At 46.2% G+C, this 24,997-nt stretch overlaps 1 protein-coding gene across 4 annotated transcripts in view; it reads left to right on the top strand.

The window, feature by feature from the left end:
* Positions 1 to 24,997, top strand: part of POLD2 (DNA polymerase delta small subunit) — a 39,787-nt gene that overhangs the window by 3,330 nt on the left and 11,460 nt on the right. Inside the window, exons 3-11 of one of the 4 annotated variants that reach the window (XM_086787600.1) lie at positions 8,157 to 8,263; positions 8,458 to 8,584; positions 20,144 to 20,257; positions 20,353 to 20,468; positions 20,599 to 20,682; positions 20,842 to 20,910; positions 21,008 to 21,079; positions 21,183 to 21,274; positions 21,403 to 21,530. In XM_086787600.1, coding sequence (XP_086643726.1) covers positions 8,157 to 8,263; positions 8,458 to 8,584; positions 20,144 to 20,257; positions 20,353 to 20,468; positions 20,599 to 20,682; positions 20,842 to 20,910; positions 21,008 to 21,079; positions 21,183 to 21,274; positions 21,403 to 21,530 — 909 coding nt within the window. The remainder of the gene's footprint in view (positions 1 to 8,156; positions 8,264 to 8,457; positions 8,585 to 20,143; positions 20,258 to 20,352; positions 20,469 to 20,598; positions 20,683 to 20,841; positions 20,911 to 21,007; positions 21,080 to 21,182; positions 21,275 to 21,402; positions 21,531 to 24,997) is intronic. The other 3 variants (XM_086787601.1, XM_086787604.1, XM_086787602.1) reach the window with 3 other exon arrangements.

The raw sequence follows: 24,997 nt of genomic DNA, 5'->3' as shown, positions 1-24,997 counted from the left end.
TTAGTGTTTAGCTTTGTTGAGCCTAATGCTCTGATACCAATGTAACACGCGGAAGCTCTGGGGGTCTTCTTTCAGCCCTAAACACCACTGGAAACAATCTGATGCAAAACGCAGACATGAAGAGAGAGAGAGAGAGATAGAGAGAGAGAGAGAGAGAGAGAGAGAGAGAGAGAGAGAGAGAGAGAGAGAGATATGCTGGAAATTCAGTATATATCATATAGTACAAAAAGGTACTCTTCTACAGCCCTAGGCTGCCTCATACAAAAGGTGATAAACACCCAAAATTTGGTCCTAAAGCTGGACCCTAAGGACCCACCCCTTATGGGAGTGAATGATCCAACCAATGAGCACACTTGCTATTTATATGGTTCTTGGACACTTGGTATACTGGTCGACTGCTGGTTGGCCAGTCAAAATTGCATTAAATGCTCTCCAACGTTGCCCGATTGGACTTCTTCACTTGGTATGATGCGCCTGCAGCCTGCCCCTGTCCTCTGGTTCAGCCGACCACCTCTGTGAGCAGCTGACAGCCTTCCTTTCTTCTAACGCAGGTGACAGGACATCCTCTTCATGCCCTCTAGGCCTTGCTCCAAGTCCACACTATCCACTTCTGTATCTTGTGCTCCAATTCCTAACGGTCTTTTTCTGGCTGCCCCTTCTGGAATAGCCCTGAGAATGGACATGAGCATGTCATGCACATGACATCAATGTAACATGCGGAAGCTCTAGGGGTCTTCTTTCAGCCCTAAACACCACTGGAAACAATTTGATGCAAAACGCAGACATGACGAGAGAGTAGAGAACACCTCACAACTTTCAATTTGAAATGCATAAAAATAGTGCAACAAGCAAGTGACATTAACTGTACCACATACAAGGCATCTTCACCTTCCAAGAACCCACGAGTTCCATCTATGGGATCGAGCGCGAGAGATTCAATTGAAATGATAAAAATGTTAGCACATAACCTAGGCAGTATTATAAAATAGTTGAAAAGAAAACACAACTAGAACTACAAGAAAAAAAGACGTCTTTCAACGATTTTCAGTAAGCATATGAAAGGTTCCTTATTAATATTAACAAACTGATACAAGGGAAACTGCCTTCCTTGTTATGGAACCATGCCATTAAATAACTTTTTACACAATTTATGACATCCAGATTGGTTTGGCATTGGTGGTAGAGGGAAAACTGGTACTTGGAGTCATGGGCTGTCCATGCCTCACACATGCCAACATGGCATTATCGATGTCAGGTAAACGCATGATTTGGTCGTTGGACAAGATTACAAAAGGAGGCAAGCTACAAAGCATGGGAAATGATGGAGTTCTCATTGTTGCTTACAATGGCCATGGAAGCTGGGTGAAACCTCTAGATTTTGAAGCAATAGGGGCAAACAGGGTCTTGTTTGGGCAAAACTTTGTTCAGAGCTTGGTGGATGGAATATATCATATAGTACAAAAAGGTACTCTTCTACAGCCCTAGGCTGCCTCATACAAAAGGTGATAAACACCCAAAATCTGGTCCTAAAGCTAGACCCTAAGGACCCACCCCTTATGGGAGTGAATGATCCAACCAATGAGCACACTTGCTATTTATATGGTTCTTGGACACTTGGTATACTGGCCGACTGCTGGTCGGCCAGTCAAAATTGCATTAAATGCTCTCCAACGCTGCCCGACTGGACTTCTTCACTTGGTATGATGCGCTTGCAGCCCGCCCTTGTCCTCTGGTTCAGCCGACCACCTCTGTGAGCAGCCGACAGCCTTCCTTTCTTCTAATGCAGCTGACAGGACATCCTCTTCATGCCCTCCAGGCCTTGCTCCAAGTCCACATTGTCCACTTCTGGATCTTGTGCTCCAATTCCTAGCTCTAATGGTCTTTTTCTGGCTGCCCCTTCTGGAATAGCCCTGAGAATGGACATGAGCATGTCATGCACATGACATCAATGTAACATGTGGAAGCTGTGGGGGTCTTCTTTGAGCCCTAAACACCACTGGAAACAATCTGATGCAAAATGCAGACATGAAGAGAGAGTAGAGAGAGACAGATATGCTAGAAATTCAGTATATATCATATAGTACAAAAAGGTACTCTTCTACAGCCCTAGGCTGCCTCATACAAAAGGTGATAAACACCCAAAATCTGGTCCTAAAGCTAGACCCTAAGGACCCACCCCTTATGGGAGTGAATGATCCAACCAATGAGCACACTTGCTATTTATATGGTTCTTGGACACTTGGTATACTGGCCGACTGCTGGTCGGCCAGTCAAAATTGCATTAAATGCTCTCCAATGCTGCCCGAGTGGACTTCTTCACTTGGTATGATGCGCCTACAGCCCGCCCCTGTCCTCTGGTTAAGTCGACCACCTCTGTGAGCAGCCGACAGCCATCCTTTCTTCTAATGCAGCTGACAAGACATCCTCTTCATGCCCTCCAGGCCTTGCTCCAAGTCCACACTGTCCACTTCTATATCTTGTGCTCCAATTCCTAGCTCTAATGGTCTTTTTCTGGCTGCCCCTTCTGGAATAGCCTTGAGAATGGACATGAGCATGTCATGCACATGACATCCCCCTCTGCTAAACTTGATGACGGGAATCCAACTTGTTCTTGGATGACTGTCATCATCCCAATCTTTTCCCAAAGTCCCTCTGTCATCCATCCATCCTTGGCAACCCTTTTCTCTGAAAACCCGGCCCGGTCTCCAAAACCACTCTGTCTCTAAATAAAATCTATGCATCTATTCCCTCCAGTCCCCAATCTATTCCGGCCCTGACTCTGAACACTGTCTTGGTCTGCATTCCTGAGAACTGAGTTTGGCACTCTCACATCACCCCTTGTGAAACCGATCCCGTCAAGTGGGAAAGACTCCGTTGGACACCCACACGCTTAATAGCACAACTTTAAAACCACAAATTTGAAATGGACAACTTAATACAACTTGAAATTTAAATGAAATGAAATGGAAAGATGGACACCAGCACTGGGGCCGGACCGGGCCGACCCCCCCCTCAATATATGATATATTTATTGGGAGTATTTAATAAATACAATGCTCCATGGGTTCCAAGAACCAGATAATGTCCATGTACATATGAAAACAGTACCAAACAAATAGGCTCGAAGTCGAATTTCGATGTAGAAGCTCGAAGCAGAACGACCACTAGTGTGGTCCAATCTCTACAGTCCTGTGCTTTCACTGGACTCCGCGGAGAGCGCCTCACTGGTGTTCCGAGACCACGCACAAACAGGCGCTCTCGTACTAACGCCTGGCTCTCCCGATCTCAGCACCTTTGGACCGAGGTTCTCCAATAGAGCTTGGATAACCCGGCACCGAACGGGTGTGGCCGTAGAGGGATGAATCCCTTATCAGATTTAAACATAAAATACTTTACTGGAATCTGAAATTCACTTACTTGTAGATGGTTGATAGAAAGCCAATACTCGTGGTATGATGAAGCCACCCAGGAGATGCGAAGTCCCCTTGATGAAGACTCAGTCGCCTTGTGGTGAACTTCCAAGGCAAGTACCACCGCAAGAAAACCACAGCCGCCTGCTGTGAGAGAAGGAGTTCCCACTTGCAAGGGAAGAGAGAGACCTGGCTTGTATGGAGAAGAGGGATACTTGCTGCAGAATATAATTTGTTGGAGATGTTCACACAGCCTGCTGGTGAAGGATACACAGCCGCCTGGGGGAGCAATTCAGAAGTAGCCTCGGTGTGCAGTTCAGTAACACCTGGCTGCAGTGCACAGCCACCTGGCTGTAGCCTGAAAAGGAGATGGCCTGGAGGAGCAGCCAGCTGTAGCAGAGCTGAGGCGTAGCCTTCAGGTGGTGGCAGCTGTCTCTATGTAGGCAGAGCAGCCTGCTGGAAAACAGGCGCAGCCACCTGTATGGAGGAAGTGCAGCTGCTGTGCAGGGGAGACAGCCGTCTGTTGGAGGAGTAGAAGCAGTCGCCTGTATGGGTTAGGCGCAGCAGTACATCAGCCGCTTCAAAAAAAACATGCGCAGCCTGTTTTGGCTGCCTGCTGCAAGGAAGGTAGAGTAGCCTGTGTGCAGCCACATTCAGAAGTGCAGAGGCAGTTTGCCCATGTACAAGCGCAGCCTGAAGGAGCGAAAAGATGAAGCGCTGGTCGTTTTCCTTTTTTCTACGAAGGATGGTGGAAGAGCACGCCGATGGTGATGATCCACGCTTGAAGGAGGGAACCTTTTTTTAATAAAATGAAAGTGGAGTTTACTCCACGCTTGCATGGGGGTGGGGAGTTTGGGTAGGTGACCATGCCCACCCCCACACTCACTTAAAGTGGGGCTCCCCACCTTGGCCCCTAAGTGGGTGCCCAAAGGGGGTGCCCACTTTTAAATAAATGTGAACACCTAACCTTATAAAATAAGAGGTTAGAGATAAAATAATAAAAACAACATGTGTAACATACTTACCACCTGTTCACATGCACCAAAACTCATCAGAATACAGAGCAGACTTCACGACTCACTGGCAGGCGTCCCCGCTCAGTAAGTAACACGTCAAGCAGGCAAACACACAAATACATGTCATGCGAAAACAGTTTCAAACATGCAAAATATGTGTGCATGTGCAAATAGTAACATGGACATATCTCCCGTTCATGGAGCAAGTACAAAATATCTGTCGGCACAAAACTGGCACGACATAAAAACATAAAAACCTGGTCTTCCTATGGAGTGACAGTCCCATAGGTAAGATACAGTTCCAGGCACGAGTTTCCCTATGGTGTGACAGTCCCATAGGCAAAACACGGCACGAATACTGGCTCTTCCATGGCGTGACAATCCCATGGGTCGAACACAGTCCAGGTCATACACGGGTGGCACTGGTCTGGCTCCCGTCCATACGACACCATCCTGCTAACACACGGGTGGCACCAGTCTGGCTCCCGTCCATGTTAGCAAAATACTGGCCTCTTCACACGAGACACCGGCCTGGCCTCAAGTGAACGAGACGCAAAAACTGGAGATGGACCAAATGGTCGGCCAATTGGTGACACCTTGGAGGATAATCCTCCCTTGGGACCGTTGCCCGAGAACCTATCTGGCTCACAGGACTGCCATCCCCTCTGACTCTGTGGAACACCACCAACAAACCTCCTGGGAGCTCTTCCCGATTCTGTGCTCCTTGCCTTGGGCTTCGTATCCGTGTAATTTCCTGTACCTTGGACCTGTACACCATCATATGGAACTGAATGAGTGTTTAGCTTTGCTGAGCTTGATGCTTTGATACCAATGTAACACGCGGAAGCTCTGGGGGTCTTCTTCAGCCCTAAACACCACTGGAAACAATTTGATGCAAAACGTAGACATGAAGAGAGAGTAGAGAGAGAGAGAGAGAGATATGCTGGAAATTCAGTATATTCTAATGGTACAAAAAGGTACCTAAATCTGCAGCCCTAAGTTGCCTTCATACAAAAGGTGTAACACACCCAAAATCTGTCCTAAACTTGATCCACTCCATAAGGGAGAGAATACCCAACACAATGAGCACCTTATGCCTTATATAGGCTCTTGAGTCAAGGATGGGCTGGCCGACTGTTGTCGGACCTCCATAAACCCTAGTTAGGCTGCGCCTCTCCACGACTTGAAGCGCTTGCTGCAGCCGACACCTTCTGGTACAGCCGACTCCTTTTTCTTGCAGCCCTAAGTTCCTCCAAGTCCACACTGACAATAGCACTCTGTGCTCCAACTTCTAGCTCTAATGATGTTTTTCTTGGCTGCCCCTTTTGGATTAGCCCTGAGAATGTACATGGGCAAGCATGCACATGACACCTACTTCTCTAGGGACAAAGGCAAAGTGGAATAATCATAGGGTGACACCAAGAAGAAGAAAGGAAAGTGTCATTACTACTATATCCAAGAGTGTTGGAAGAGGCTTGCAAAGCTGAAAGTTGATGGGGACTCTGCAAACTCTGCTATTTTTACCTCTGATGACAAGACGGAACAGCAAACCTAGTCCAGGATGACTAGGCTTTCTAGCCATATTATCACTATGGGTGGTAATGTTAAATATTAATAGTGATTAATGTGGGAATAACCAAGTGCTAGGTGGTTGTGTAAACTAGCACTTTATGAAGGCTTAAATACAACAATTCCAACGTGTGTGTATAAGTCTTTTGTGTGGGAACATCCTCTTAGAAGGATATTATGTAAAGTAGTGATGTGTGGCAAAGTGACACCTATTAGGGACACTTTGCATCATATTTGGCATATGGCATATGTGGTGGCAGCATATGTATCATCTTTGTAAAGAGGATCTCTCCCATAAAAAGGACCTATCTGCATAATGAATTTATGCAATGAATTTATGCTTTCCACTACTCTTGTACTCCTTCAATCCCTTTGCCCTTGTGCTGATTATATTGTTGGTCATCATCTCTCTCTCTCTCCTCCCCACTAGCTGTGAGCTTGCCCTCTTGCACTAGGCCCACTTCACCCCATCTAGGCAACATGTTTTTTTCATAGTTGCTTTGAAGTATTATTAAAGCTCAGTGGTGTTACCTCTGAGGTTACCCTTGACAGCCGCTCATGTTACCCAATGACCTTGGGCACGCTGGCCTGAGGACCATGTAGGCATCTACCCTTTCAAATTCAACTATGCTACCTCATTGGTTGTAGATGCTTTTGAGGACATGGTTGCAATTTCTGGTTGTGCATGTTCTCAAAGTTTGTTTTCTCAAGCATGGTCCTCAGGGATGTCCAAAGGTCCAAAGGGAGGTTCAGCTTTATGAGCCCGATACTGATCCGGTGGATGAAGGTGGCTCAACCATCTTTTGCATGGGGATAGAAATAGAGGCCATTTCTAGTTGAGATTCAGAGGAGCAGCATCTACAGTTCTCTCTTCTTGGTGGGAACAACCGCCTAGTTTTGATGCATGGCATAACATGAGAGGTTTGAGGGAGGCCACTCTTTTCTCAAGCATGGTCCTTGGGGATGTCCAAAGGTCCAAAGGGAGGTTCAGCTTTATGAGCCCGATACTGATCCGGTGGATGAAGGTGGCTCAACCATCTTTTGCATGGGGATAGAAATAGAGGCCATTTCTAGTTGAGATTCAGGGGAGCAGCATCTATAGTTCTCTCTTCTTGGTGGGAGCAACCGCCTAGTTTTGACGTATGGCATAACATGAGAGGTTTGAGGGAGGGCACTCTTATGTGGAGTTGGCAAATGTCTATAAGATCCAAATCACAAAGAAGAATCTTTCTCTGCTGCCAATGGATGAGACGACCATGCAATCGAGAGTACAACTGGAGTTTTGGTGTGGGAGAATGTGACACGTCATCCATTACTATGAATACATGGCAAAAGAGAATAGAGACCTAGGTGAAAGCATTAGAAAAAGCTTTATGTAGTCCGATGACATTAGTGGGGATGTTGTAGTATCTAGTCCGTACCACGCATAATGGAGTTGATAGTTATATAGTCTTGTGGGTTGACTGCCATGAGTATATAACATGCACGTTCCTAAAAGGTGAATTTGGGCATGTTCCTGGATTCATCTAGGTATATATGTATGTAGTCCGAGTCTTAATTGATGGTTTGCTTGCCTTTCCATAACCTAGTCAAAGCTATCTATGACAGAATGGTTTATCATGAAGATTTGTCCACTGATATGGACACATATTTATGCATAAACATGACGGGGGATGTTGTGCGCATAGTCTATGCTCTGCATGATGGAGTTGATGATTTGAAGCTTTGTGAGTAGACTCATATGGAGATTTCACTCGTTTTTGTTAAGTTTGGGAAATAGCCTGAACTTTCCATCGATATATATTTATATGCTTGGCTGTCCAGATTCTGATCTAGCCTTGTCCTTTTATCTGGGTCTGGTTACTTTGGGTATCTGTACCTGACTTGTGTACTGCTGCTTTGGCTTTCCTAGCAAGGGTTCCCAGCTCTATGTTCTGATGTGTCCAGTGTAATACTTCTTTGTAGCTACAAAGTTTGGGTTTGCAGAATGCTGTTTGATTCTGTGTTTTGGCCATGCCCCTGGAAGTTTTCCTTGCAGAGGGACTAGCACATGTGTTTATGTAGTGCAGTCTCTTAGGTCCATCTTTGGATTGCATTCTCCCTAGTTTTTTTTTCTGCTATTGCAGAAGCTGAAAGTGTCTTACAAATCTATGTGGGGCAGTTCGAACCATCTTGGGCTTGGAAGAAGGTGAGGATTGCATCGTGATTGGCACTTTGTACAAGCAAATGCAGCTCAAGCCATCGATTCTGGATGAATATGCAAAAGAGGTGCACAGGTTTTTGAATCCTTTCTGGGGAGTTACGTAAGGTTTTCTTGTGTATTAGGGGAAAATATTAGAAACAAAAAATATTCATCAAGGCTTTTCTAGTTCTTAAGGCATCAAAGGAATAGAACATATACTCTTTTAATAGCATGATTTAAATAGTCTTAATAGTACTAACAATTTGGGTTTGATTTGCAGCGATCAGTTGCTCCACTGGTGTCTGCCCATAACTTCATGCATGCTAATGATTATCTGATTCTCGAGGATGAAAGTGGGCGGGTCAAATTAGTAGGAGAAAACGTTTCTCCCAAATCTTATGTAACTGGTAAGTAAGTGCAAGGGGGTCAAAAATTTTCACATAAGGTGTGAAAGTCTGGCTTGTGACTCTGAGATAGACTCAAAGCTGGTTTTTTTGAGGAGTGTTAATCATGCGTGCATTTCAGGAAACACATTTGGCTCAAGGCCACCTTTGATGGCTGGTGAATACTAATATGCTTAGTAGTATCTAAGTTTTTAATGCACTTACATTCCTGGTGGCAGCATTCTGTAGCAATTGAGTAATGTAAACCATATACCTTATCACCATTCTCTGTAGAAATTGCAATGCAACCTAGCTAGCTCCATCCTGTACCATACTGGGGGTATAAAATGGTATACATCAGTGAAGGGGGTGTCCACAGCTCCCTGAAGAACATGCCTGGGTGTGCTCTGAAGCTAGCCAGTCGCTCCGCACCCTCTCTGTGAAACTGAGCTCTGATCTCTGTCATCTCTCTCTGGTATAGGCGTGGTGTCCGAAAGCCAGGTGTCCTTTGTCTCCTGCGGGCTCTAAGTGTCTCTGCTCTCTGGAGAGTAATTCCCTGCCGTGTAGGGGCTGGGAGGGGGATGGATCTCTGAAAGAATGTAGTAATCTGTGTCTGTCGCCCCCCCTCTGGAGCTGTCTGAGCCTGTAATAATGTCTCTCTGTGGCGCTGTATGTCTAGAATGTATCTCCCCACAGTATGCGCTGGTCTGCTGCCTCAAAGATCTGGCGGCGCAGGGAATGTGGCTCTCTGAATAAAATGGGATATCTCTCTTTGATGGCTGTATATGCTCTGCATCTGCATACATAATGCTCCTCACTCTCCACCTCCTCTCTGCACAATCTGCATACCCTCTCAATGCTGCATATCCCCGTGTCAATCTAGCTCTGGCTACTGAACCCATGGTGAAGCGTGTGGCTGCTGCAGAGAAGGTAACCCCTAGGTACACGTATGATGTCACCACCTCCACCTGGCATCCTGCGAGAGTGAATGTCAGCTGACTCCTGCCCTGTCTCGATGTATGAAAGACCATAACCATTGTTTTCCCAAGGTTCACAGTAAGACCCCTCTGTGTGCAGAAATCATCGAGTGCATGTAGATGCTGCTGTAGACCACCTGGAGACTCAGACACTAATACAATATCATCAGCATAGAGCATAATATGTACTGAGGTACCTGCTAAATCAACTCCATCTCCGCCTCCCCGTGTAATGAAGTCAGCCACCTCATCAATGTATAACCCAAATAGCGTGGGGGAAAGTGGGCATCCTTGCTTCACACCAATGGTGCTAGCAATAGTCTCGGACATACCTCCTGGACATTTGACTCGCCCAAAAACCTGCTCATATAATGCATAGATGCCCCATGTCATATCTGCTGGTATGCCAAGAGACTGCAGGCACTGAAAGAGCCTCTCTCGTGGTACTTTGTCAAATGCCTTGCGGAAATCCACAAAGCAGCAATAGAGCTTTCTCTTCCTCACTCTGGCCTGATCAATCATACATCTCAAAGTGAATACATGGTCAGTGGTATTGAAAGCTCTCCTGAAGCCTGCCTGCCCTGATGAGCGTAAACCTGCTGCCAACTCCAAGGATTAGCCATGTCCATGTGTGCACATGACATCCCCTCCTGCTAAACTTGATGATGGGATTCCAGCCTTTGTTATGGAGGCTTGTCAATGTCCCTTGTATCCTCATGGGCTTCCAAACTTGTCATCCTTCCTTTTTGGCAATCTTTTCACTGACAACCTTTCCATGTCTCTCATTCCAGTCCAACAAATTTGGTGTTGTGATCTATGCATTTGTTCCACTTTGTTCCCTTGCCTTCATGCCTTGTCCCTAAACACTACAATGGTCTCCTTCCGGAGGTTGGTCAGGGCATCCTTGCTCCACCCCCTTGGAATTATTTTCCCAAGAGCCTTTCTTGGTATGCCCCAAATGGCATCTGACTCTCAAGGCTGCCATTCCCGTGGGTTTTGCTAACACTAACTAGCCCCATGGAATTTCTACCCTGGCTGTGTTACTCTACTTGGACCTATGCACCTTCCTAGGACACCTTCAGCACTTAGCTTTACTGAGCTTGATGCTGGCACATGCACATAATCTCTGTGTGTTCTCTTTCAGCGGTCTTAGGATACCTTTTGGAAGGTTGAAGGCCACAGATTTTGTACAAGTCTTTTTGACATCTTTTGTACTATATAATATACTGAAAATACAGCTATCACTCTCTCTTCTCTCTCTGTCTTTGTTGGTGTCTTGCATCAAGGTTCCTATTCAGCTACTTAGGACCCAAGGTTCCTATTCAGCTACTTAGGACCCAAAAGATCGACTCTTGACTTTCCCCAAAGGGGGTCAAACGATCTACAAATGAAGCTATGCCTTGCCTTTTGTAGGCTCTTGGAAGCCCTTCCAACTGGCCACCTGCCGGTTGACCAGCTTCATGGACACATAAATACATATATGCTGCCGACCTGAAGTGAGACACCTCCTATGCCTGGCCGACCTGATCTTGGACACTAAGGAAGCCTTCTGGTGCTTGTCAGGGACTTGCTACCTGCCCTAGACTATTGTTTATGTGCTGCAAACTCCAAGGATTAGCCCTTAGATTAGCCATGTCCATGTGTTGGCACCGCACCAGGGGGGGGGGGAATGTTTGCGGGGTGTGAGGGCACCGCACCAAGGGGGGGGGGTGATGGCACGGCACGGCCCCCCGGGGGGGGTGCTGCAGGCTATAGCTGAAGGCCAACAATCTTTTTAAGCGTATCTTAATCTCAACCAATCTAGTGCCTTGTGTTGCCAGCAAGGCCCCATATGAGAGTGAAAAAGATGCCATGATCCCATTCTCTTGTGAATTGGCCATGTTTTCCTGCAACCCTCAAAGGTCTGTGAATCTTGGCCCAAGTGGCCATGAGCGTGTGGATAATATCACACTTGATCTTGCAAATGCAGTGTATCCCATTTAAATAAATAATATAATGCAAAAATATAAAGATATATAATAAATAAGTATAAAATATATGTAAAATACATTTGGGTTTCGAAGTCAAGAAAACCTTGTGCACAAGCCTCTACAACCACACCATCAACAAATGCCAGACCAAGGATACTAAAGTTGTGCCTCCGATGCTAACAATTCCAAAGCTTAAGTAGGAATGGAGGGCAGTGGCTCCCTAGCTTGGCTCATGTCTCGATACCACCTCTAGAGAAGTTGAAAGAGTCCATGGACAAACACTAAGCAAGGCAACACTTTGCCCATGACTCCATCTAATCCCGTTCCCATCTAAAAAGAGCCACCCATGGTGCCAAACCTCAAAGAGAGCTGTGCACACACTTTTGTGGCATCGTCTCGTAGGGCTCAAAGGAACTCCATGCAAAGAAAGCCACAAAGGAGATTAGCAAGGCCTGTCATAAACCAAAGTTCCCTTCATGGCCTTAGTGTTAACACATTCATCCCCAGTTTCTGCCCATTTCGGGTGTCCATTTGGTCCCCTTTTGTATGGCCCTTGCTTGTGGGCTAGCCACCCCTTTTTACTATTTTTTTGGGATTTTTCCCAGCCATTCTGGCATTTTTCCAGTCGGCCATGTCCAACAGCTCCAGTCGGCCTGTTTATGAGCTCCAGTCGGCCAGCACTTTCCCACTATAAATAGTGGGTGCTGGCCTCTCATTTTTCATTCAGTCTTGTACATATTTGCTCCCTCACTTATGAGACTAACACTGTCTCTTGCTTGGGACTGTTTTGGTTCAATATATTCAGCATAGTTTGCTCCATATCTCTCTCTCTCTTGCACTCTCTGTTCAGCACATTCTAGTGCCACTCTGCTTCCGCTCTGTGGCACTCTTTCATGGTATCATCGCTCCCAGTTTAGCAACCTTTCTGCTGCCCCAGATTCAGCCCTGTTTTCAGCACCTACTCCTCTGCGTTTTCTTTCAGATTCATAGCTTTTGCTGCTGCGTTTTCTGGACAGCACCCTGCTGGTCGCTTTTCCTTCAGATTGGCTTCACCAATTCAGTCATTTGGCTCTTGCTGATCAGCGTTTCATTGCCCACTTGGAGATTGGACTGCAGGCGGCCTGTTTTCTACAGGACAGCACTTGTTCACTGCTGCGTTTTCCTCTCCAGTGGCCCTTTCCTTGTGCAGAGGGGGCTTGTGGTGTTGCAGGCTTTGGTGGCACTCTTGGTACCTGTGAAGGACACTTCTTCTTCAGAGATTGTGTGTTTTCATGAGGAGAGCCCAAGCTACTGTCTTTGTTGTTGCCTTTCCCTCTTGCACCCTCTTACAGCATATTCCCTGGCCCCGTGTGGCTACCTTTTCTCTCTCTATCAAATTTGCATTTTATGCTTCCCTCTTCTAGTGACCTCAAGGTTGGAGGTACAGTCGACAGAAGCTTCTGCGTTTTTTGCTACAGGAGGATTCTTGGGTGCTGTCCAGCCTCTTAGGGCTGCGTTTTGGTGGGATGAAAGACCCTATATCAGCATTTTCTGATTTGGACAGTTTTATCTTATGAGGGTTGGTTCTCTTTATTGGATCAATTATGGCAACTTCAGATTTGGCTCCCGTACCACTCTCTTGTTATTTCCTTGATGAGGCAGACAAGTTGGATGGTGGTAACTTTCAGTCATGGAAGTTGCAGGTTACTTCTATTCTTAGGGAGTATGGTTTGATGGAGTTTCTCTCGTACAAGAATCGGTGCTTGCCGGACCTTGCCTCTGCGGAGGATGTGTGTCGGTGGAGGAAGACTGACGGACAGATCTATGGCTTTCTCCTCCTGAATTGTCAGGATTCGGTTCTTCGACACTTCATCTATGCTCCTAATGATGCTTCTACCTTCTATGTGTGGCAGTTGCTTTGTGACCTCTATGGCAGTTGCTTTGTGACCTCTATGGTGATGCCAATGACCGACAGATGCTTTCTGCTTCTGGGTGCTGTGCAGCCAGTGATTTTGTGGATACTTCTTTTGGAGATGTTCCTGCAGCGAAGGATATTGGGCCAGTTTTGCTCATTGCGTCTGAGGAGGTTGTTTCTCCTGTTGCCCTGCCTTCAGTTTCTGTGCATACTTCTCCTTGCCAGGATGATATCTCTGGTAATGTTTTTGAGGAAGACAGTGGGCTATCTTTGCTCACAGCTTTTGGGGGGGATTTTTCTCCTATTGCTTCGCCTCCGATTCTTTCTTCATCTACCAGTAACCAGGATGTGTTGCTGGTCCCTTTGCCTTCTATGGAGGAGCCTGCTTCTACGTTGTGTGATGCTATTGAGGAGGCTACTACTACTTCAGTTAGCACTACAGTGAATTTTCCTATTTCCCTTACTCTATGTGAGGATTTAGGATCGTGGTCAGGTATGTCCGTGACCGTGCCTGGGGCACAGTGGTACTTCCAGGGATTGAAGGATTGGGATTTGGATTTGGTTGGGCTTGTGGAGTCCCAACATCAGTTTTCAGAGGGGGCAGTTGAGTTCTTACATCTGGCGATGCCGACCTTCGAGGAGGGTGCTATTATACAGCATTTGGCTACTCTTGGTATAGAGTTGGAGCAGATGGACTCTATTTCTTTTGAGGGTATTATCTTCTTGGAGCTACAGGTTTCTAGGGATTCCTGTGACACTGTGTGTATATTTGGGTTTGGCACCGATATTTGGAGTAGCACGACGCAACTGACATGGTTGTTCTCTTCTAGAAGAACAGTGTACCTGGCAGCTTGTACTGTTACTTTTGTAGCTGAGTTGCTATGGAGATTGCTTGTGGAGCTTTCCTGGTACCTGTTGTTGCTGCTTTCTTTTGTCTTTGACAGAGGACGCCTTCTTCGGCTTCTCAGAGATATGTTCAGCATCTAGTGCTGAAAGGGGGTGTTAACACATTCATCCCCAGTTTCTGCCCATTTCTGGTGTCCATTTGGTCCCCTTTTGTATGGCCCTTGCTTGTGGGCTGGCCACCCCTTTTTACTATTTTTCTGGGATTTTTCCCAGCCATTCTGGCATTTTTCCAGTCGGCCATGTCCAACAGCTCCAGTCGGCCTGTTTATGAGCTCTAGTCGGCCAGCACTTGCTGGCCTCTCATTTTTCATTCAGTCTTGTACATATTTGCTCCCTCACTTATGAGACTAACACTGTCTCTTGCTTGGGACTGTTTTGGTTCAGTATATTCAGCATAGTTTGTTCCATATCTCTCTCTCTCTTGCACTCTCTGTTCAGCACATTCTAGTGCAACTCTGCTTCCGCTCTGTGCACTCTTTCACTTAGTGCATCTAGCCTTCTAGATGTGCGAGGTTGTGATGCTAGTAATGATCTCCTATGCAGTGTTCAATCTCTATGCTAGAGGTACGTAGCGTGACTATGGCATGTCTTGAAGACGGCACAGCTGACCTAGTCCCCGGGTAACCCGCATGACCATATCTCTGTCATTCCCTTCAAACCTAATTTGCAGGCCTGACTGTGTCAACCAAACAATAGCACCAAAACAAATGTAAGCATTCCTCAAAAAGGGTGTGCTATTGCAATCCGAATCCTCTGTGCCTCCTTGCACTCCCATAAGCTATGGTAGACTGTCTTTGAAGCTCCTACACATCTCAAACAAGATGGGCTAGCACCAAAGATCGATCTCCATTGGTTGGTGGCAAGGCCACCATGTAGAGAGCCAAATAATCTTTGTTTCCTTGTACGAGTGCCACAACCTTTGCCAAAAAGACCTCTAAATGTCAAGGGTGATCCCATAAGCCTCCCAATGCGGTCTAAAAGTAGGGACTCTTTGGATTTGTCCCAGAACCAAGTGTCTGGCGTTCCGCAGAGTGTACTAAAGAAGGGCATGCTTTTCATGGTGTTAAAAGCATCCCTCCACTCTCACGCATCGGGTCCCAGTGCAGGTATCTGATAGGACACCCATCATATAACCAAAGGCTCCAAGAGTCCGTAATCATCCCTTGAGGGGGATTAATATAAACGTGTTTCCTTGCCTTGCCTACCACTCTCACCTGCCGGACCCTCAATAATATCATGCCCAAGACTTCTCTCTAAGAGCCATCTATCTTGAATGGAGTAAAAAACTGGTACGTCGTCCTCACCCAAAGTGGGAAGGCACATGACCTGAAGAGGTACCCCTCTCCTTGAAAATACTCCAAACCATAAGTGATGAGGCCCTTCCACGAAGTTCCCTGTGATCCAGTGGTTACATATGGTTGCATGCATCCGCATAATCCTCTGACTAGTGACTCTCAAGTGCTGGGTGCAAAAGCATTCTCTAGCTAGTGCATGTCTTGCACATGACAACTCCACCTCTGGGTCAATGATGTTCAATCCTCCCTCTTGCTTAGGCATAATAATGGTATCCCGAGCTACTCTCACCCTAGTCTGTACAATGCCATTTAATTCTTACCACAGGAAGTTATGAATAAGCCGACGAAGCTGGCCAATGCTTCCCTTATGAAAAACCCAGCACGACGTGACAAACCAAGCAATCGCCAGCAGCACTTGGCTAGCTACCAAGGCCCTAGAGGTCAAATCAAGCTTCCTACTACTCCAATACTGAAGTTTGCTTTTAATGCTCATGGGCATTGGAGTGAACTGTTGTGCAGGCGAGATGTCAATGCCAACCTAGGTTTTCGGCAATGCATCCTCTCTTTTTCCAAGTAAACCCCACCCAATCTGTTTGCGGAGAGTCACTAATCTAGAATCCCGTTGATTTAGGCCAGTTGATGGTGGCGCTTGCTGCCAAGCAAAACATCTCCAAGGCAGTGCGGAAAGCACAGTGGAATGCATGTGAAGCCTCCAAAAACGTAGCAATATCATCTGCTAACTCTGAGTCCGGTAACTCTTCCTCTGTGTGCAAAGAGGCAGCCTGAGGCCCGAAACCTTTGGGGTAACCGTGAGAAACTTGCTCGTAGTCTCCGCTACTATAAGGTAAAGTAGCGGAGCTAAGCGGCATCCCTAACTCATGGAACGGGAGATCAGAAAGCACTCACCACGCCCTTTGCAGGCCAAAATTGTGTTGTAGGCCTCCCTATACATGCAAGAGACCACTTTGATCCACTCCTAGGAGAAACCCATCCGTGCCATCATGTCGTCCAAGAAGTCCCAATACACTCTGTCATAAGCTTTTTCAAAGTCTAGCAAGAGAATGGCAAGGGGTTGTTGGCTAGATTTAGTCCACTCCACAGCCTCCCAAAATGAAAAGATGTTACCAAAAATACTCCTTCCTTGGAGGAAGCCATTCCGTGTATCATGAATAACTCTGTGAAGAGCAGGCTGAAGCCTCATACTCACTGCCGTCGCTAAGATTGTAAGCAGACCCAAGTAGAGTTATGGGCCTCCACTGTCTAATATTGGTCTTGTCCCCACCTTTCGGGACAAGGTGGATAAGACTCTTTGTGAGAAAAGGGGGCATCATACTAGTACACATACATCTCATGTAGAGCAGTAGTGACATCGCTGTCAGAATGCACAACAGAAATGAAGACAACTGCTGTAGAGAGCAATACACAAATGAAAGAGAGAGAGAAGCTGTGTAACTCTGCTATATACACCAATAAAATCTCGAAAATATACATATGGGAGTGTGGGGGCAAGGGGCCATTTTATATGGCCCTTGGATGCTGGTCGGCCAGCCCAAAATCAGTCGGCAGCTGCCCTGGCTGCCCACGACCAGCAACCTGATAGTCGACAGTGAAAAACCAGCACTCAGTGATGGGTCGGGCAGCAAGCAAACAAAGTTGGCCAGTATCTGGGGGCAGCTGACAGCCCATACACTGCTCCATATAAATGGGAAAAAATACGGAGAGTGAGGAAAAATGGGAAGACACTAAATATGGGCAGCCACACCCACAACAGAGGCCTTGACATAGTGTACAGACAGGAGATGACTGCTAACACCCCCTCTTAGCTCCTGGATGTGGAACCAACCCCAGTGAGCTGGAGTGCTACTGGGAGCATAGCCTGAGGTAGAGACTTCGTGAAGAGGTCTACTGCATTGTCCTGCGTTGAACAATAAAGAAGCAAGATGTCATCAGCCAAGATCTTCTCACGAACAAAGTGATATTGTATCTCTATGTGCTTGGTCCGGGCACGGAAGACCGGGTTCCGAGCAATAGCGATACAGCTCTGGTTATTGCAATGGATGACGGTGGGCTCCTTTTGTGGAAACCCAATCTCGCCAAGCAACCTCCGCAGCCACACAACCTCGCAAGTAGCACCACAAGCAGCCCGGTACTCTGCCTCTGTAGACGACAAGGCAATAGTTGGCTGCCTCTTGCTGCTCCATGAAATAGCTCCTACGCCGAGGTAAAACTGTAGCCTGATGTAGATCTCCTCATGTCTGGATCTCCTCCCCAATCTGAGTCACTCCAACCTTGGAGGCGAACTCGTTCCTTCGTTTCACCTCTAGTGGTGTAGAAGAGTCCAAGATCCTTCGTACCCTGTAGATACCGCAGAGGAAAGCTCAAGACTAATCTGGTGTTCAGCAACCAGATCAATGAACCAACCAGCTTCTGGTACAGAGAGGCATCAACTGGCTCACAAGGATCATTCACTGTAAGCTTCGTGTTCGGGTCCATCGGCAACGTGATAGGCTTGCAGTTCTCCATCCCAAAGGCCTCAAGCAACTCATGGACATACCGCTGCTGAGAGACAAAGAACCCCCTCTGCGTCTACCAGATCTCCAATCCCAAGAAGAAGTGGAGTAAGCCTAAATCGGTCATCTCAAACTCCTTTGACAAGGCAGCCTTTGTCACTGCAATGTGCTCCGTACGACCACCAGTGAGAATGAGGTCATCCACAAAAGGATGATCAACGTGACCATGCCGCGTTCTCGAAAGAGATATAGGTTAGGATCTGCAACCGATCTCTGAAATCCAGTCCGTAGAAAGAAGGAATCAATCTTCTGATTCCAAGCCTTGGGAGCTTGCGTAAGACCATACAAGGCCTTCCGCAACCTGTAAACCATCCCCTTCGATCCTGGAACCTCAAAGCCTGGAGGCTACTCAACATACACCTCCTCCTGTAGGTCACCATTAAGGAACGCAGATTTCACATCCATCTGAAATATGGGCCACCGCTGAGAAGAAGCAAGGGCAAGAACGATCCGAATTGTGGTCATCCTCGCTGTCGGTGCAAAGGTATCCTCATCTGGAAGCCTGCTTCGGAAAAGATTCCCTGTGTTGCTTACCACGAATGCAAGAACTACAACGTCCTTGCCTACTGCCAACATCTGGCAAGCCACCCACCATCTGGTCCCGGAAAGCTCGCCGCAACGCATCCACATTTAAGTGGCAAAACCAAAAGTGCCACAAATCACCAATCTGAGAACTTGTCAAAGAGGAGAGTGCTGAGAGTTTGTATATACCATTCTCCACTCCGCCTTCCCAAACAACCTGGCCAGTCTCGCGGTCTTGTAGAGCAACAGAATGCTCCTCAAACTCCACCCGGAAGCCAGTCTTGCAAACCTCATGCACTGACAACAAATGAAAACCAAGTGCGGGGACGTAAAGAACATGAGAGGAATGCTTTCCCGTAGAAACCAAAAGTAATATATACACAGGACATTGTCTATTGAGAAAGAAAGGACGTTTTTTTAATGAGAGATTTCAATCATGCACCCAAGTAGACCCTCCTCTTGCACCCTAGCAGCATGATGACTCTGATCATAGTTGTCTCCGTACAACGTAAGACAACATATCGTACGGAACATTGTACGGTACGATACCGTACGAACGAACTCCCCCCCCCCCCCTCTCTCCCCCCGGGATTTTTTTTTTCCAAAAAAAATATTGTTTCATATATTTTTTTTTTGGGGAGTAATGGTCTTGTTTTTTCTTTTCTATGGTTGTTTGAGCTTCCTCTATACTATGATGCTTCCCTCCTTTTTAAAATACTCCATATCTCGAAGTTGGATTACCTAAGCTTATAAGTAATTTTTTAAAACACCATATTTTATCGTACGATAAGATTTTTTTAAATATAATACCGTATTTTCCGGTACAGTATGGTATCGTACAAATCATGCCTGACAACTATGACTCTGATTGCAGAAAATAAGGCTCGAACCTGGCACCTCCAATTGGAACTCTGAGACTTGAGAGTTGGTGGATTTAATGAAAAGGAAGAACGTTGTCAGCTCCAAGTGGGTTTTAAAAAAGTTTGCGAATGTCCATTAGGCAACCCTTTAATGTGTCAATTGGTAAAGGTGACCATCCACAGCAAGGTGTCTTGAGTTGTGGTTGTCATGGGGAAAATTTGCCCCGAGGATTGTGGCTATGGAAGGGCTTTGAAGCATAAGAGACATGCCTTGCTATCCAGTTTTTCTGGCAGTAGGCATGACTGCATACATTATTATATGTAAGCACAAATATACCCTTGTCTATGTAAGGCATGACAGGAGCGATGATCGGGTTGGCTTTATTTCTCTCATGAAACAGGTTGTGTATGGCATCCTTACTGGCTGCTAGTTTATGTTTTCCCGGCATCTATGGAAGGTTCTGGTGGTGCATGTCCCCTCTCTAAGCATCCTGGTTTATGTTTTCCAGCAGCATCACGGTTGCTTATGCCTTGTGTGTTTAAATTATTTTTGGCTTCTATTTTGTGCTTACAACTATTTTCTTCACAGGTGTAGTTGTTGCCGTCTATGGGCAAGAAGGTAGTGACGGGGAATTCTTGGTCCAGCACATTCTAGAGCCAGGTTTACCTGCTCAAACGCCATTGCCTTCACAAACAAACCCAGGTTTAATGCACACATGATAAGTTTTGGATACATTATATACTGCTTGCAGTGCTTAGCTTGAAGGTTGTAATTAGCCTTATTCATCTTTGTTGCAGTGGAAGACAAGTATGTGGCATTACTGTCCGGACTGAGGATTTGTGCCAATGAGGCTAATCCCCTCCAGTTTCAACTCCTTGTGGACTACCTTACTGGACACTTGGGAGACAAAAAGGCTTGTGTTTCTAACACACTTCTTGATTCTCCCAGTTTTTGAGGGGCATCATGTTCTGCTGCTTAAGATTCTACTCCTGATGTAGCTCAAAGGAAGGCTAATGAGTCATGACCACCTGTGCACTCAACAGGAACAAAATGCTGTGGCTCAAGTTGTTCACGTTATTATAGCTGGAGATTCTGTCCATATGCAGTATAACTTGCTATCAGGCCAGGTAGAATATCTTGTGCTCACTCATCAAGTATCTATGCTGTCTTAGCAACTCCACTGAACTGCTAGCCATACAGATTTTTGGTCCTTCCAAGATTTTGAGTGGAAACTGAGGTGTTTCTGTCATGGATCCATCACATTTCATTACATGATGTTTGCACAGTCAATCTCTTCCAAGGATCAAATTAAGCTGGTTCAGCCAGTTAAGGAGCTTGATCTGGCTTTAACCCAGGTTAAGTATCTCATGTCACCCAAACACCGAGTTGGATTAGTGAGATTGTATTTCTGATTACTTTTGGTCATGACATCTTTACCCTTGATATGATCAGCTTGCAGCAGCTGTGCCTGTAGATATAATGCCTGGTCTGAATGATCCTGCAAACTTCTCCCTACCTCAGCAGGTTAACCAGAAGACACTTCATAATTTCTGGATTACATGTTAAGACTGTGCCATCTTGTTTCCATATTACATAGCAATTGATGTTTCTCTTTGGACTGGATCAGCCCTTGCATACGTGCCTCTTTCCAGGAGCTTCTGTGTACAGTACTTTCTACTCTGCTACAAATCCCCATTGCTTCGACCTTGATGGAGTTAGGTGAAGTACATTATTGCTTGCTTGCAAATAAACATCTGAAATTTACCTATGATGCTTTACAGGTGCTCATCTGTTCATCTCCAAGTTCCTATATTTCCATAAAAAAGTCATGACGTGTTTGATGACAGGTTTCTTGGAACTTCAGGTCAGAACATTGATGACCTAAACAAATACTCATATGCAAGTGAACACGTGGACTTCATGGAAAGAACTCTGAAGTGGCGGCATGTTGCCCCTACTGCTCCAGATACATTAGGTATTCTTGTGCTGATGATGATGTGATATGAGTGGAATGACCCAGTGCGAGGTGCAAATACTTTGATTGCCAAAGTTGCATTTTTGATAATGTGGTATGTGTAGAATGAACACAGGTGGAAAAATCTATTTGGCTAAGCTTGTACTGAGTAATTCTTGGGGTTTGCAGCGTGATTACAATGCACACATTTGCATTCATGGTAGTGTCACAACAGTGTCTATACGGCTTTGAAGTATTCCATGATAATAGTGCACCCTTGCTTTAATAGGTCAGAAGGGTACATTGCAAGGGTATATTGAGGTAATTACAACTAAGCAGATGCCCAAAAACTGCTAGTGATTTCTACTCAGGTGGTCCCTTGTTAAGGCTGCAAGCTTACTCTATGCCAGACCATCTTTCAAGGGTGTGAGGGAGTCCTCCTGAGGATCACCTAATACACAGGCATAAACAAGATGCAGTACCCATAGACTGAGACCCTGGGATCCAAACAATCCTGTGATTAACCAACCATCCAGTTAGAAGACCATAACTAACTCAATTGAGAAAACACGTGCGAAACCCTGCACAACTAACTGAACTAACTCACAGTTAGAAGACCACAACTAACTCAACTGTGGAACCTTGTACTGATGCTTCCTAAACCAGTGTTCTCTAACTTAACCTTTATAAACCACAATTAAACATTAGATGAAAGGGTAGCAACACAGTGAAACACTTCATAACAAATGTACATTATATTATGAAGTCTTGTTGAGTTGCAAAATAGAGGGTGGGACCGCAAAATCACCCTTCAAACATACTGGAGCATCTTCCATTACAAAGGACAAACATGACTCTTCCAATCTAGATAGAGGTATAACTTTGAATAGACATCAGTGGTAGCAGAGACGTGCACTTGTCCCGGATCTGTCCATGTCCCGCCGCTACTTTCACACGGTACTTGTGATCACTCGGTTGCATCTTAACTCCCACCTTATGCACAAGTTTAATATTCATGAAGTTGTGAGTGCTACTAGGGCCAAAAAGGATGTGCACAGTCTTCCCTAACACCGACCCATACATAGGTATCAAGTCGTTATAGGATTGAAGATTACCATGCTGAAAACACATTCCATGCAAGCACTTTGGCCTAAAACAATAGTATCCATGGAAGAAATTTGAGGGTTATCTGTTACGTCGGTCAATGAGCTACCTTGGTCTTTGCCTTCGGATGACTTGGTTCCAAATGGCCCTTCTGACTGCAAGAGAAATACCTGCCATTCCTAATGTTGTGGAGTGTCTGCTGGTACTTCTGATTCTTCTTTGGATTGGGTTCACCCTAAGATTGGGTTTGGTCTTGTGGAGCCTTCTCAGACTTAAACTGTCGTTTATGCCTAAAAGCATGGCCAGAGGTTTCTGTGGTTTGAGGTTTTTGAGAGACTTTCTGTCACCATTTGGCCATCCAAGTGGCTCTCCCTTATTTCGTGCCAAGGTACGGGAGACCAAGGAGCTTTGTGTCTCCCGTACTGAGGCAGGGACTCGTGTCACCTACGGGAGGCCAAGCCTCATGTCACCTGTATCGTGGCCAGGACACGGAACCCAGTGTCAGGGATCCTAGTTTTAGGCTTCCCATTGAGCTAATTCGTGCTCGGGAAGACTTGCTATCTATAGGTTCTAGGAATGGGAGATATATCCATTGCATAATGCATGCGCACGCATCTATTATTGGGCAAAAGTTTTGTAATCTTTGGGCGTTTAGACCTCATTAAAGTGCAATGGGTTGTGCCCAAGGGCCATGTGTGGGCAGCCCAAACTTCAGGCACTCCCTTTGGTCAATCAACCTTGTGGCCACTTTAATGCGTGGGCACTTAATGGAGATGCCCACCATTAATCTTGGTGGGCTATGCCACATGGCATAAGGGGGTTGGACCCCATTAAACCTCCTCCCTCCTCATGTATTCAGGCCCATCTCTCTCTTGGGTCTACTCTCCCTATGCAAGTCGACTACCACAGAAGTTTACAAAGAGAAAAGCTGCCGACTGCTGTGTACTTGCTGCCGTAGTAGCTGTACCCTACTTGTACCAGCTACTGTGCTGTACCCGACTTCCTGTGAAGCTGTTGAGTAGCTGTTGTACCCGACCAGTACCTACAGTACCCGACTGCACGTGCAGTGTACCGTACAGTAGCCGATGGCACATGCAGTGTACCCCACAGTATCTGACGTGCCTGTACCTTGCTGTACCTTTCAGCCATACTACCAGTACCTGTACCTGTTGTGCTGAACCTGTACCTGTACCTGCTATACTGAACTGGCTGTACCCACTGTGCCTACTGTAACCGGCCATACCTGCTGTGCTGAGCCCATACCTATACCTGCTGTACTGAACCCGGCTGTACCTGGTGTGCCTACTGTAACTGGCCGTACCTGCTGAACCCGTACGTGCTGTACCCGACCAGGAGCGCTGGGTTGTACTTGCTGCTGGAATCTGTAACAACTGCTGTACAGTTCTCCTGCCGACAGTGTACCTGCAGCCGCGTGTGTACTTGCAGCCGCCTGTGTACTTGCTGAACTTGCGGCATACATGTTGTACCAGCTGAACCTCCAGCACCTTGTACTTGCTTGAATATCTGCTCTTCTACAAATTCGTGAGTACTTGTGTGCCTAGGACCTATACCACAGCCTCTATGAGGGAGCGAGCCAAGCTCTAGTGTGAGAGCATTTGTTCGTGCATGGTCTCGGAACGACAGTTTCACATTCACTCCTCTCCAGGAGTATGACGTTGATGGTTTGGTCATTTTGACTCTTTTAATGAGTCCTGCAGCTACATTCTACTCCAACACACCCTTGTTTGGGTAACATGTATTCATTATTTGCATCGCATGGAATATCTGGCCGGAAAACCCTTGGGTGGCCCCAGTGGTGGTGTACTGTGTAGTCTCTATCTTTGCAGTGTTATCTTATGCAGAGTTGTATATTTTCAGTTACTTGTTGCATTGTTGTTGATTCATATTGAAGTGTTGACGAGATAGTGCCCAGGAACATTCACACCTAGCCGGTGTTATTAAAGTGGTATCAGAGCATGGGTGCTTTCCTCTTCTCAGTGGGGGAAACAATCATTTGGGCATTGGGCTCCCTATGAACAGCTGTCATACGCTATGGACAGCCATGTATAGAGTGGGCAAGGACCTAGTTCACATGGCCAACCAAGTGGTACACATGCTTCTGATGCTTTGCGTAATAGGCATATGCATACAGGTTGTGGAGGAACAAACTCATGTGTGACACTCAAAGCAAACATGAGATACATGAAGATGACCCAAATTGGTTGAAGGCCGAGATGGAACACATAAAGAGGCAATGGAAAAAGAGTTGAAGATGCTCTATGAGAACTCGCAGGTTCATAAGCTTATGGAGGCCACAAAGGCCAAGTCTATGATTGCACACACTATGGACTCTATGGCTAGGGAATTGGGTGTGGATCCTCAAG

Source organism: Cibotium barometz, chromosome 51, assembly GCF_041138505.1.
Source record: "Cibotium barometz isolate CiBa-2024 chromosome 51, ASM4113850v1, whole genome shotgun sequence".
In the NCBI taxonomy this organism is placed as follows: domain Eukaryota; kingdom Viridiplantae; phylum Streptophyta; class Polypodiopsida; order Cyatheales; family Cibotiaceae; genus Cibotium; species Cibotium barometz.
Note: the sequence above shows the minus strand (reverse complement) of the source record. Positions and strands in the feature narration are given on the sequence as shown.